Raw genomic sequence first — 14492 nt, forward strand, 5'->3', positions numbered from 1 at the left:
CCAGAAACCCATTCCCCACCTGGGTTGGAGTATGGGTTTTATATCAAGCGTTTCATAGTAGATGTGATCCGAGATCGCATTTATATTGTATGTCGCCGAAGTTGTTTGTTGTGCTATGTCCTTGCTGACGTATATCCTGTCGATCCTTCGGGAGTTAAGTCGAGCATTGCTCGTAAAAATTTTCTTTGAGGGGTTTCTCCATCTGAAGATATCTACTAAGTTATACTGGTCTACGTATGTTTTCCAAGTTTGGCCAGCTTTTTCTAGTTTGAAGATGTTCTTCTGTATTTCCCTGTCTCGACTATCTGTTATCATGTTGAAGTCTCCGCCAATGATTGTAGGGCCTTTGAGTTCTCGGAGATGTAGTACAAGTTCCACGAAGAAGGTATTTTGCGCCTCGCGTCCGGATGGAGGGGCATAGATGTTCACTATATTTAGTGGTTCTTCACTGTCTCTCGTTTTTATTTTAACTAGTTGGGCGCGGTCTTGGATGAGGATAACGTGTTCTGTGCTTCGCTTCTCCACTACTTCTTGTTTAAGTAAGATAGCTGTTCCTTTATAGTATCTTCCTTTTTGGTTGTCGTTACTTATATCTGTATAGGAGAGGAAATTTTTGTAGTGCGTGTACCCGTTTTTGATTGTCCATGACGCTAATTTTTGTTCCTCAAGTCTGTGGATTTCTTGTATACAATAGATGTCTGCGTTGGTTTGGGTAATAAAGTAGGTGAGATCCTTCCAGTGTTTGTTTGCTCCGTTCACATTAATTGTGATAATCTTGCAGTCGAAAAGCCCTGTGTTCTGGTTCGTCGCCAAGGGGGGGTAGGGGGTGGCTTGGTCATCCATTGTGAAGGTAGAAGGGAGTAGGATATTACTTTCTTCAATTTTTGACATATAGTTAATTATTTCTCTCATTCATTTTCTCAGTATTTTTTTGGTTTTGGTTTTTTCGACTGTTTCTTCTTCTGAGCTGGTGTGAAATGGTCTTTTGGAGCTTGGGCTGTGTGGCTTCCTTTTTTTTTCTGAGGCTATGGGGCTACATGACATCTGGCTAAGAATCTTGATGTGGATGTGCTGTCGTTCTTCTGTTGGTGCATTAGAAATGCCCTTGGTTCTGTTTCTGGGGGGTATTTGGGGGGGTTCCAGGGAGTCGGGGGAGGGGGTGGGTTCTTTTCCAGCTAGTAGTGTAGATGTTTTCATCTCTTCGGGGTTTTCTACATCGTCTGATAAGGAAGGTCTTTTTTCGGTTGATACTTCGAATAGGTCTGTGTTTGCATCACTCTCATTGGAGGAGGAGGGGGAGGAGCTTTCGGATATTGTTGGTAATATCGGGGATTTCTCGTTTTCTTCTTCATTATTGGTTTCTTCATTGTCATTTTCTTCATTAGTTGTTTCGTTATGTTCGTTGTTTTCTTTTGTTTTTTTCTCTTCTATGTTTTGAGGATCTTGGTGTTCGTTGGATTCATTTGGGTTGTTCTCTTCATTACTTTCAATTGTCATGTTGTGTTTTATCTCTTGCGGGGTGGGAAACTCGTCTATGAGTTTTGGGCAGTTAGCTCTACGGTGCCCTGGTTGTTTGCATTCGAGACATGCTGTTACTCCCAAGCAATTACGGGCTGTGTGGCCTTTCTGAAGACAATGGTAGCATTCAGGTTCGTATTCCCCAGGTGGGTAGAAAACTTTGCAAGATATTCTTCGGATGTTAAAGAAGAGCGGAAGTTTGCCTTGTTGGTAGTTTTGGATCAGAACACGTCTGTATCCGTTGTGTACTTTTGTCCCGCGGTGCATAATACGGATAATTTTGATCACTTTACCGCATCCTGTTTTTTCCACTAGTTCAGCAATTTCTCTGTCTGTGGCCTCTGTTGGGATGGCTCGTATATTTATAGTTTGGTATGGTTCTTGTGGGGGGTTGATCTCGATGAGACCGTGTTGAGTCCGTATTCCATTTTTTGTCATGTTTAGGAGTTCTTTTATAACGTTTTGGGTGCTTTCCATTTCATGAATGGTTATGTTGTACGTACGCGCTCCTATTTGGTAAATCGATTCTATGTAGTCCGTCATATTCCTTATGGGAGGGAAGTCCATTATTGCTGAGTAGGTTTCAAAGACTGTCATTCCTTCAGGAATGGTTACATCCAATGATCTTGGGCGATGCTTATAGGCTGCCATACTACTGTGCGGGTGATAAGTCCGCAAGAGAGTAGTGAATGTTGTCCTGCGGAGTGTTAGTCCGCAGTTAATACGCGCGTGAAGAGGAGGTCTTGTCCTCTTTATTTATTTATATATATATATATATATATATATAGGCTATCGTAGCAAGTAAGTCTCTACGCAAAAGTCTTACTATTTTTTGTCATTGAGTCCTCTTCTCGGGTCTTGTTTTGTCTTTGTGACCCGTCCAAGCGTTCGTCTGACTTCCCCTGACGGCCCCTCTACTAAGGCGGTCAGAGGAGAGCCTTTCCGCTTTGTCCTTTCCTTTTCTTTCAGCTGCTTCCGTTCCGTAAATCCCAAAATTCAATCCAAGGTATAATCCAAGGGCGGGCAACGCCCGAGCTCTGGCGGACCTGAATCTAAACTGCTTCCCGCGCTTTCGCTAATCTGCTATTTTGGAGACTAACTTAACACGAAGCTACCATGTTGCTGTTCTGCTTTACGGTTTGCACATAGTACTTCATTCTCAATATTTAGTGGACCAGTGCCGTCTCCGACCCGTAGAGCTGTTTATATCCAGGCGATTGACAGAGGTTTGTGGTGATCGCGAGAAAACTTACGGTAACCGTAAACGTAAGAAAATTTCTGGTAAATAGATGGAGCAAGAATATATCAATACTTTAGATTTAGCAGATGGATGATGTCTCTAAAACACCGGGGATGCGTCAGAGTTCTCCCTGTCACAAGTTTGATGGCGATAAGCCACACTTGTGGTCCATCATAAAACTAAATTCTGGATGCTGCTATGACCCCCTTTACGGCGTTGTCATAGCAGTTCACGAGTGTGTTTTTTCCTAGGTTAGTGTGTGTTCTGCTATCTTCTCTGTGCTATCTCCTTTCTGCTCTCTTCTTCACTTCTCTTCTATTCCAACCATGCATGCAGGCGCATGTTTTTAAAAAAAAATGCTTGACAAAAAAGTAGCCAAATTGTGACTAACTGCATATCGACCACTGTCACACCCACCGTGACAAAAGACTTGACGAAATATCTCCCGTTTCCGACCCGTAGAGCTGTTTATATCCAGGCGATTGACAGAGGTTCTATAGATTATTGATAAAAAACATCAACGAGCCTGAAAGAAGCTCTCAAAAATGTCATTAAGATTTCGGCCAAAGCGTTTGAAAGTAGCACTCTACGAGTGGGCGGGGAATAGCAGAAGTGGGCGGGCAATCACAAACTTACAATCTTGATTGGTTGAAACATGTAATAATAAGCTCCTGCTTGGCTGAAAGACTCATCGTCGAAGGTAAGGATTTCGCTCTACTCAGTAGTATTGGTTTCCAGCAATTTTGCAGATATGGTAATTTGCCATCGACAGTTAATAGTACCTGTGACATAGTAAATTACTTTCTTCTTGCAGCATGTGTAAACCAGTGTTGCTATGCATTGCACAGGTGCATGGCCAATATAGATATAAATGATCTCCACTGCATGCATCCAGCTATCTTTGAACCTTCCCAAATTTACTGGCAATGATTGAAACTCAAACATTTCCCGTCAGTAGTTAATATCTCAGTACTGCTTCTAATGGCTAGTCGACATCTCCCCCATAAAACCAAAACACATTACACTTTTTATTTCAAAATACAATAACGGCAAAAAGACTATGGGCGCTGCTATACAATAACGCCATTCATTTTGGGAAAGTATGTAGCTCATGGGGAGCCTCGGCGGTAAAATTACTGTTTAAAAAGGGCGACCCACAACAACTCGAGAACTGGCGGCCAATATCGCTGACAAACGTGGACTATAAGATTCTGTCCAAAATCCTCGCCAACAGGATACGTGAAAACATCGGAGACATCATTGGGGAGACCCAAAAATCGGCTATCCCAGGGAGGCAAATGACTGACGTCCTCAGAAACGTGCGGGCCATAAAAGAATATGCAGAAATAAAAAATATACCAACCATTATATCAAATTTCGATCAACGCAAAGCATTTGACCTTATTTCGCACCAATTTCTTTTCGAGATTAAGGGAAAATTCAACCTGGGGAGAAAAATTACCCAGTTAATAAAAACGATTTACCGGAACTCGACCAACAAAATCTACATAAACGGAGCCTGCACAAAAAATATCTTCGTAAAAAGAGGCCTCAGGCAAGGATGCCCTCTGAGTACGTATCTATATAACATCGCATCCGAACCGATAGCCGAACGCATAAGGAAAAATGTAAACATCCGTGGCATCAAAATTGGCAAACACGAGTCAAAACTTCAGCAATACGCAGATGACGTCACAACCATAACGAAGGATTTCAACTCGGTCGTGCACGTCTACAAAGAATTTGAGCTACAAAAAAAGCCACGGGCCAAGAACTGAATAAAAACAAAACAGAGATCCTCGCCTTGAACAACCCGAAAGATATTCACATGGCGGGACACCTCCAAAGCCAGATAAAAACAAAAATAAAAATATTGGGACAACAATTTGGCGAAGACCAGGATAACGAAAATTGGACAAAGACAGTACAGGTCATACGCGGCCAACTATTCGATCTCGGGAAAAGAAATTTAACGTGGTATGGTAAACAATTGGTATTGAACACTGTCATAATGCCAAAAATAATAATTAGGACCATAGCCAGTGACCCAACCATGGAAATAGTAAACACCATAAACAGGCTATTCTTCGGATTCATCTGGTACCCGGAAAAAATGGAAATGGTGTCACGCAAAAATCCTGTGCGTCAAAAAATCCAGGGGGGGATGGCAATCCCCCACGTACAGTCCAGAATGAGAGCCGTTAAGGCCGAAAAGGTGAAAGTCTTGGCCAGCCTGGAAAAACCAACAGAATTTTGGCATTTTTTGCCTTATATTGTCTAGGCCCAACAATCAGGAAGTGGAACACGGCATTGTTTTCAAACAACATGCCACATAAAACTGAACTCCCACAAGAGTGGAGGGAAATAACGAAAACGATAGAAAGTCTGAACTGGCCTCTGGAGGAAATAAAAGAGGCTACGCAGAAAAAATTCTATCAGGCTATAAAAGCCACGTTCGAAAAGGAACATACGGGCTCGACCCCCCTCAAACATCGAGTGGGGTAACATCCATTTCCAAACAGGAAGTGTAGAAAGGATTATTACTAATAAAGAAAGGATCACAGAATTCAGAGTAGCCCACGAAGGATATCTTTTTGGGGCAAAAAGAATTTCTAAAAATATCCTAAACAACAAAAACGGAAAAAGAGTGAACACCAAATGTCAGAGATGCGGCCACGGAGAGGAAACAGCAAAACATGTCGTGTACGCATGCCCCGTCGCCCAGAAAATACTAGGAAAATTGAGCAATTACATTCGGGACGAAAAAGGAGTAAAAATAAAAATAACAGAAGATCACGTGACCAAAGGAGAAGAAACAGAAAAAAGAAAAGAACAGGCCAAAGTGATCCTGGCCATCTACAGACATAAAATAATACATAGCCGAATCCAACTGGAAAACGGGGACGAAAAACCAAAAAGTACACAGAATGTGGTAACTGAAATACTCAAAAAAACGTGCGGCACGCTTAGACAAAGGCTAAAATTACTCGAAGACCCGGACACGGAAATGAAAGACCTGACGGAAAAATTAGACAGAACACAGAGTCTAACATAAGCACAAAAGAGGAAGCAAGAAGAAAAACGCAAGACGTTGGGGGGGTTTCCTGGGTTCCAAGATAAAACTTGGTCAATCCAAACGCCAACCAAAAACAAAAAATAGTAAAAACTCCCTCAGGGGAGGATGGGGACGCAAAACAAAAACCCCCCAACTGGTTGCGACGGGTAGACAGCCTTCCAACGCAACGGGAGATACTGCCCCTGTTACCCGTCGCAGCAGTTGGAGTATTTGGTTGTAATAAGGTATGGAAAAGACAAAAATAACCACTGAAAATAAAAAGCAAGAAGGAATAGTTATACTAATTTCAACTTTAAAACAACTTAGTTGGAAACAAGCACACCTTAGTTGGAAAATATATTTAAAAAACCCTGACCCGGAGGCGACCCCAAATCTTAGAGAGGGTCGAAGAAGGGCAGGAAATACGGCGAGCCGCAAAAAAAAAAAAAAAAAAAAAAAAACTTCGAAACAGGATCCTCTCCCAGGTTGGAATAGGTTCAGAGGTTCACGGACACTTGCTGTTCAGTGTAACCACGCTTATTTCGGAGTCTGAGTCCACTAGTGGCGATAAGCCACACTTGTGGTCCATCATAAAACCAAATTCTTGATGCTGCTATGACCCCCCTTTACGGCGTTGTCATAGCAGTTCACGAGTGTGTTTAGATGGATCGCCCGAAGCGAACATGTTGAATATTTCCGTTTACGATGTAAAGATGGATTGCCCGATGCGAAAATGGTGAATATTTCCGTTTACGGTGTAAAGATGGATTGCCCGATGCGAAAATGTTGAATATTTCCGTTTACGGTGTAAAGATGGATCGCCCGAAGCGAACATGTTGAATATTTCCGTTTACTGTGTATAGATGGATCGCCCGAATCGAACATGTTGAATATTTCCGTTTACGGTGTAAAGATAGATCGCCGAAGGCTAAGATTTTGAATATTTCAGTTTACGGTGTAAAGATGGATCGCCGCATGCTAAGATTTTGAATATTTCCGTTTACGGTGTAAAGATGGATCGCCGGAGGCTAAGATTTTGAATATTTCCGTTTACGGAGTAAAGATGGAGCGCCCGAAGCGAACATGTTGAATATTTCCGTTTACTGTGTATAGATGGATCGCCCGAATCGAACATGTTGAATATTTCCGTTTACGGTGTAAAGATGGATCGCCGGAGGCTAAGATTTTGAATATTTCCGTTTACGGTGTAAAGATGGATCGCCCGAAGCGAACATGTGGAATATTTCCGTTTACGGTGTTTAGATGGATCGCCCGAAGCGAACATGTTGAATATTTCCGTTTACTGTGTAAAGATGGATTGCCCGATGCGAAAATGTTGAATATTTCAGTTTACATTGTAAAGATGGATCGCCCGAAGCGAACATGTTGAATATTTCCGTTTACGGTGTAAAGATGGATCGCCCGAAGCGAACATGTTGAATATTTCCGTTTACGGTGTTAAGATGGATTGCCCGATGCGAAAATGTTGAATATTTCCGTTTACGGTGTAAAGATGGATTGCCCGATGCGAAAATGTTGAATATTTCCGTTTACGGTGTAAAGATGAATTGCCCGATGCGAAAATGTTTAATATTTCCGTTTACGGTGTAAAGATGGATCGCCCGAAGCGAACATGTTGAATATTTCCGTTTACGGTGTAAAGATGGATCGCCCGAAGCGAACATGTTGAATATTTCCGTTTACTGTGAAAAGATGGATCACCATAAGCGAACATGTTGAATATTTCTGTTTACGTTGTAAAGATGAATCGCCCGTGTAAGGGTGGAAAAGTCCTGGATGGCTCCATATAGCAGTTGTAAGTCCAATTGTGTAGGAGGCGATTCGTCCTTCGTTGAAGCTGAAATCATCTCACGAGTTGGCACCATGCGGACCAGGTATGTCGTCTGATAACCTGCTAGAGTTGTAACCTGAGACCCACGTAATGGGTGGCTGGGTAGATATACTTAGCTCTTTTCGTAGTAGTCGCACGTCCCTGCGTTAGTCCTTGATCTGACAACTTCAACGTGAATGCAACGACTGTATTGCCTCACATAGATATATTGGTCGAATACGTATGGAATATACAGTAGGATATCGCAGATGATTCTAGTTTGTAATTGAAATGCACGAGCTGATAAATGGTAAGTCACGTGGTAGCGAGAAGAAAGATATAAGTCACGTGATATACGATATGGGCGATGTACCATAATGATGTTGTATCTTACAAAGTGTATGAACCGTGAGAGGGCGCAGGGCGTCCTACAACACATAGTAGAAGCTAACTTGGTTATGATTCTTGTCCTGGAACTGAACCAAAAGTGAAATTAGTAAATCTATGAACAGATCGCTGCTCCCATATTTAAATTTCAATCCTGTTCTAAGAATCGGGAAAACCGACTTTCATCTCTATAGTTTGGACAAGTTGGGTATTGAGGTCGACCAGCCTATAAAATCCCGCCACTATCTTTCTGATGCGCGTACGATATCATCAAAGCAAAGTTTGTTTTGTTTTAATCAAGCACATATATTATCTCCGTGTCCTCACTATATAATCAAATACCAATATTGCGTTTTGGTTTATATTCCCATTATATATAGTGCGGCCCGCGAATGGATTCAGTTGTTGAATGCGGCCCGCGAGCTCAAAAGTTTGCCCACCCCTGCTCTAGACTATTTCACTTGGTAGGAAGAAAATCGTAGTTTTTTCGAATTTTATGCTGCGCAAGTGCGCATAAATAGATAATTGACTATAAATATCCACCTTGCCGTTCTCAGTGATTATTTCGTATGGTTACCACTTACCATACCTCCTTCTTTTTCAGGTTTTTGGAAATGTCATCCGAGGACGCCTATGTCCTCCTTTATGGCAATTCGTCCTTCTTTACAGCCTTTAGAGCTAAGATAGTGTACAGATTCGAGTAAAAATGGGCATAAATGACGCTAGATAGGAAATTCGTGGTTCGAACGAAAGTGACGTTTTTTTTGTAGTCAACCAACCACAATGTCGTGGAAAATTTGCTATTTTTTCCGGATTTTACTCCAGTAACCTAAGTCTGGAAATTTTGAAAACGTGTCCGCTTTTCCCGATTCCAAAATATGGTAACCCTATTCTATCAATATTAACATGACCTGATGCGAAATATTTCTTTGTCAAAAAAGCAGTTTGTCAATCATCATTGGATTGTACGTTTTTGCACAACGGAAATACATATTCTCCTGCATCAATTGTTCATTCAACTAAGATTTAAAAGTGGTATAAAGCTATAGAAATTTGTCCTTGAAAAGCTTAACACAATACTCACATGCGTCTCATCTGACCGATCGAAGGCCATTAATCCTGCAATGGGCAAACATCTGTTGGATATTCCGATTTGTGCGAATAATTATAGAGACGACAAATTTCGCGTTATTGGGAGAGGCCGTTCACACTTCCACTTGTCTGCCTTGGAGTCGACTTTTATCAAAATACACCAACCGAAACTCTGTCAACAGAAGGAGTTCGTTTACCACCTAGGAATAGTAGGCTACATTGAACGCTCTCTCATTCGAAGTTTCATGCTGGTGACATCATATTTTGTGATACGATTGTTGATATGCAATGTTCTTTCTTATATTCTCTACTGGTTGCTGACGATTACCCCTGACGAGTGTCAGCCGAAAATATTCGGGTTCTTTTCATTATCAATATACCATTCAATTGTATACTGAAGTTCTGTACCTCCAAGAAGCTCTTCTTTAGAATTGTAAATGAATAATTTCCCGCTGAGTCAACAAATTGGGTATACCTAGTATCCCTATATCAAACGAAAAGCTTAAATCTGGTATCTTTGATAGATTTCAGATTCGGATACGGGTGTAAGATTCCAATTTCATATTAGGAAGGAGTTTACTGCATGGAATTTCTCCTAAGATGTGGTAAATAAAACTTTATAGATGATAACAAAGCACCCAACTACAAACAGTTGGTCCGAAAATTTGTATCGGCATACGGGAAACTTGGAAAACGGGAAACTCGGGAAACTTGGCACAAACACGAGCATAAAAGTTCACTTCCTGTTGAGACATCCTGATACATTTCCTGACCATCTTGTTCATTAGTAGACGTTCTACCAAGACATCAAAACAACAAAAGAGCGATATCAGGGCAGATGAGATGAACATATTATGGCATATAGACCATTGCTGGAACCTTTCGAGAAACTGCAATAAATTGCTTACAGGCGAAAATCGTACGAAACACAATTGTGCTTTGAAATAAATTATCATTATTAATATTATATTCCAACTGATTATTTCAAATTTACAATAGGTTGTTGACAGGGCTGGGAAAAATCGAGAACCTGAGTGACTTAATTCTGAATCACGTATTTGCTTCGAGTCGAGTCGAGTATTCGAGTATCACTCGTTATGACGTCACAGCAAAATGGAATATGTTAAAGTTCAAATATGTACCTTTTTGTGCCACCACAAAAAATACAATGCCTCTTACCCATCCCATGAAAGATACTTTGGTATTTCTCCGATCCTACATGTTTTATTGCACTTTGTGACAATGTTGTGGGGGGATCATGACTTCGGAACTATTTTTCCAGTAACTGTCGTAGCTTTGTAGGCTACTCTACGTTTCGTATGCTGCGATACGGCCAATCAAGGTTTCAAGGCTTACACAGTGGAAAATAGAATCTAAACCATAATTCTCGTTAGTAAAATAACTTTCAGTAGCGAGGAGCGTATAATTTCAGTACTCGAACAAATCGTCTTTGCTACTCGACTCGAATTATTAAAATAATTACTCGATTCAGATTCGAGTGCTCGAATCATTGTGCCCTAGTGTTTGACGTAAAACTGATTGAATTAATGCCACGTTATCTGAGTATCTAGGTAAATACTTATATACATGACTGGAGTTTATGATATCCGTGAAAGTCTATAACTATGATATATCCAATACCCCTAAATATAGTGCGGTTGCTGTATTTTGATTTAAAAGAGTCTTCTGTGTGTAATAATAACAAGTAGATTGAATTCCTGAACTTTATAGCACGACTGAGCAGATTTTCTATCCAGCCATTAAAGCGAGACTTGGTCAAAATAGCACCATGGGTTATCTCCAAAATAAGAGCCAATTTGAAAAAAAACAAAGGTCATATTCGGAATAAGTGCCCTTCAGATCAGAACCCCCAAAACCACACTTACTTTGTCTGCCTAAAAAAAGCTGGTGTTGACCAGTGTAATTATGAAGCACGGGTAGGCCTACATAATTACCGACATTTGTTATGTTGGTCATGTCGAACCATTATACGTGATTCTATGACTACAATATATATGAATTAACGATTCATTGGCGATACTGTATCTGATCAAATCAAGTAGGTAATTTGTAGATCTATTCCCTCATGCCGCTCATCGGGAAAATCTCCGATACAACTTGAAATACACGTGAAAATGCACGAAAGGAACTATACATCGTGATGGTCCCGAGGAAATAATAAAATATAGTAAAAAGATAGTCATCGTTGTTCAGTCTCGAATCATACGTCGACCGGCCGCAAATAAGTATTATCACGGGTATTATGTCCCACAGTTTAGCAACTTAAGGAATACCCGGCGACTGCGTATTTCGAAGTATTGAAAAATAAAGATGTAATAAGGTGAATCATTGCGAACTGACATTCGACAAAATATGTCAAATCTCGAATTTTCGTCGCGCTATGCACGAAATAAATACCGACGGTGTTTGCAGCATGTCTCCATGAATGCAGTGGTTTATTGTAATTCCTAAAATGAAATACGCGTGCTTTTAGTTCGCCAATTCCCCATTAAAACAGTCTCGTCCCACTAGCTCGGGTTATTTTCCGCAAAATATTTCGAACCAGGTATTGTATCCTGTGTCGAAATCGAAGAAAGATGCATTGTAACACTTTTGAGAGGGAGAGCCCTTTGTAAGATGCTTTGAATCTCTTTGGCCGAATGATTAACCATAAGTATACTTGTATGTCAGACAAACAAAATGAAATCGTCAATAATATTTCTTCATCGTAACATAAAGGATGATACTGTTCAGTGTTGTGTGTGACCCAAAACCTTACATGAACGTTATGAAATATGGGTTGGTTGGTTTGGAATACTTAATGTTAACCCTAGACTGCTCAGGTTGGGGTCCCAAAGACCCCATCATTGACACCTGCCGCTCACACAAAAAGACACCACCTCCAACTGGGAGCAAGTAAGAACGGGCTGCATACTACAATAAGTTGAAGGATATTGAAAAATGTGCAATTCGTTCCCCGTCTGGAACTGCCATCGGATCGATTGATGCGGGAAAACCACTATTGCTGGAATAATCTGTGTTTGCCAGGGAATCACATCCGTGACAATTATAGTTCAAAATATGCTGGTATTATCACGCACTAAAGGAATGTCATATGTAGGCTCAGGGGAAATGCTTACAGTTCCTCCCCTAACGTTAGGCTTACCATATTTCGGATATGAAAAAAGAGGACACTTTTTCAGAAATTTCAGACATGCAAAACTGGAGAAGAATTCTCAAAAACCGGTAAATTTCACCCGCTTCATGATCGGTTGACTAAAAAAAAGGTCTTCATTTCCGCTCAGAGCTCAAAATCACGTTTTTCACTCCTCATTGCTAGGTGGATGACTAAAAAAAAAAAAAAAAAAAGGTCTTCATTTCGCTCAGAGCTGAAATCACCGCTTTTCCCTCCGAAATACCCACCGGAGCTTCACTTCTGCGCTAATTTGCGGCCTATCACTCGCAAGTTCCTCTATATCTGACCTAAATTTTCAAAAAAGAGGACAAAATCTCAAAAAAGAGGACAAAAGGGCGTCCTCCGAGGACACTTTCAAAAAAGTCAAAAAAGAGGACAAATCCTCTTAAAAGAGGACGTATGGTAAGCCTACCCAACGTGTATGGACATACTGACATTTATTGAAGGTTTTAGTATTCAATTCATCGTTATCTACTCCTGGCTCTTTTAACATTGATGTCATATACATAGTTACAGAAAATGTTCCCCTTCCTACCAATGATTCGGGCAAGAGCAAGCTAACATCTAAACAAGGCAGGAGATTTCATCACGAGTAGATAAGGCATCATTCAGGTCGTAATTGGCCACTTTTGAGCTAACGAAAGCGAGTATACTATTGCATTTTTGAAGGAAATTTTCCCAAGTTGAAGATGACAAAAATTGATATCTAGCACTGTTATTGCTCAAAAGATCACACATAAACTGTTTTTGTTGTCCACATTGTTACTTTTGCATCGATCTATTTCTGTACCGTTGCATATTAGTGTTTGTTTTTCAAATGCATGCATCATTTCGTTTCTAAACGCATGAATTAGGGATTTGAAAATTCAATACTGCATTCGCAAATGTTACATCTGTGAAGTATATGTATCTTGTTTTATCATTCCTCATTTCTTTGCATAACATGATGGGATCCTGAAAAGTCGACCTGGATTTTGTGGAATGATCATGGATAGGCGACGTCTTGTCAGAGAAGATTGATGTATACAGCGTTGCTACTGAAGTATTGCTGCAATGATTTACTCAGGTTCAAATAGAAGTAGCGAAAATAGAAATCTGTGACGTACGCAGTTAGTTGGAAATAGTCACATTTGAAATTGGAGGGTGAAGCTTTTATGACTACCACAAAATGGCCATCCAATGAATATGTGGGTGCTATTTTCAAATACATTCAAAACCCAGGGATATCTAGATAACCCTGGCAAAAACCAAGTTGTGATGCTGTTGTTTGGTAAGTGGTATGGAAACACAGCAATTACTCGAGGAAGTAGGCAAACCTACCCGAGTACTCAGAAAAACTAGAATTACTCCTCTAAAAACTACCTCCACTTGATATTTATTTATATATGATGGTATTGATGTACCAATATGATGGAAAAGTGACACCTCAATTTGGAATGAAGGTTGTGTCACTTGCAACAGTGGTTGAACGTCCGCGGCTGTGTGAATGTACGCCGCGTTGGCCGTCACAAGGCTACTGCGTTGTGATTGCGTATAACCGTGAGTCGTCGATGTGTGAATTGGATTTGCAATACGTGCATGACGCGCGAAATTCAACCTAACTTGACCGCGTTTATATGGCAGTAGTTTGCTAGCTTAATCCGAAAAAAATCCCAGACGCGAGTAAGAAATGCGTTTCTAAAACTATTCAGCACGTTAACGTTGTATTTCACTGATAAATATACCCAATGTATCATATATCATTGCTAGTTCCATAAAGAAGTATTGCTGAGGAAGCTTTTGTTTACAGCACAACTGTGTATGCGATGAAGCGTGACCTGGTACACGCTGAAACGCAGAGCTCACGGTAGTTTCCAATCATTGTATATATATCATTGGCTCAAGCTGATTCGTATCTGAATGTGTTAATTCGGTACAATTCTAATTATTTTCAGAAATCTTTTTAACGTGATCTTTGATTCGACCGTAACCTGAATATTACCGACGCCGACTTTCAGCCGCATCGAATTATTCGCACATTCCACGCCGCTGTTTTCACACCTATAGAATCAATACCAACTATAACTCTACAAGAATCAAGAATCACAAGTATGCACATACAATAATTATATTCAATACTGAGAAACCAAACACTTAACAAAAACACGCAACAACAACACGCAACTAATCAGTG

At 40.5% G+C, this 14492-nt stretch overlaps 1 protein-coding gene and 1 pseudogene across 1 annotated transcript; both read right to left on the reverse strand.

Annotated features, from left to right (window-relative positions):
* LOC145445025 (enoyl-CoA delta isomerase 1, mitochondrial pseudogene) overlaps positions 1–14492 on the reverse strand; it is a 288929-nt pseudogene that overhangs the window by 245432 nt on the left and 29005 nt on the right.
* On the reverse strand, positions 814–2660 carry LOC145445411 (uncharacterized). Its single transcript, XM_080323603.1, has one exon. It carries the CDS (start codon positions 2167–2169, stop codon positions 913–915), a length of 1257 nt encoding a protein of 418 aa, XP_080179729.1. The 5' UTR covers positions 2170–2660; the 3' UTR covers positions 814–912.

The sequence above is a fragment of the Botryllus schlosseri genome, chromosome 8 (assembly GCF_051294905.1).
Source record: "Botryllus schlosseri isolate E-star chromosome 8, Bs_hap1, whole genome shotgun sequence".
Taxonomy (NCBI): Eukaryota; Metazoa; Chordata; class Ascidiacea; order Stolidobranchia; family Styelidae; genus Botryllus; species Botryllus schlosseri.

What these genes read in the sequence shown, in the direction of transcription:
- LOC145445411 (XM_080323603.1), bottom strand. Translation starts at nt 2,169, where the DNA reads ATGGCAGCCTATAAGCATCGCCCAAGATCATTGGATGTAACCATTCCT.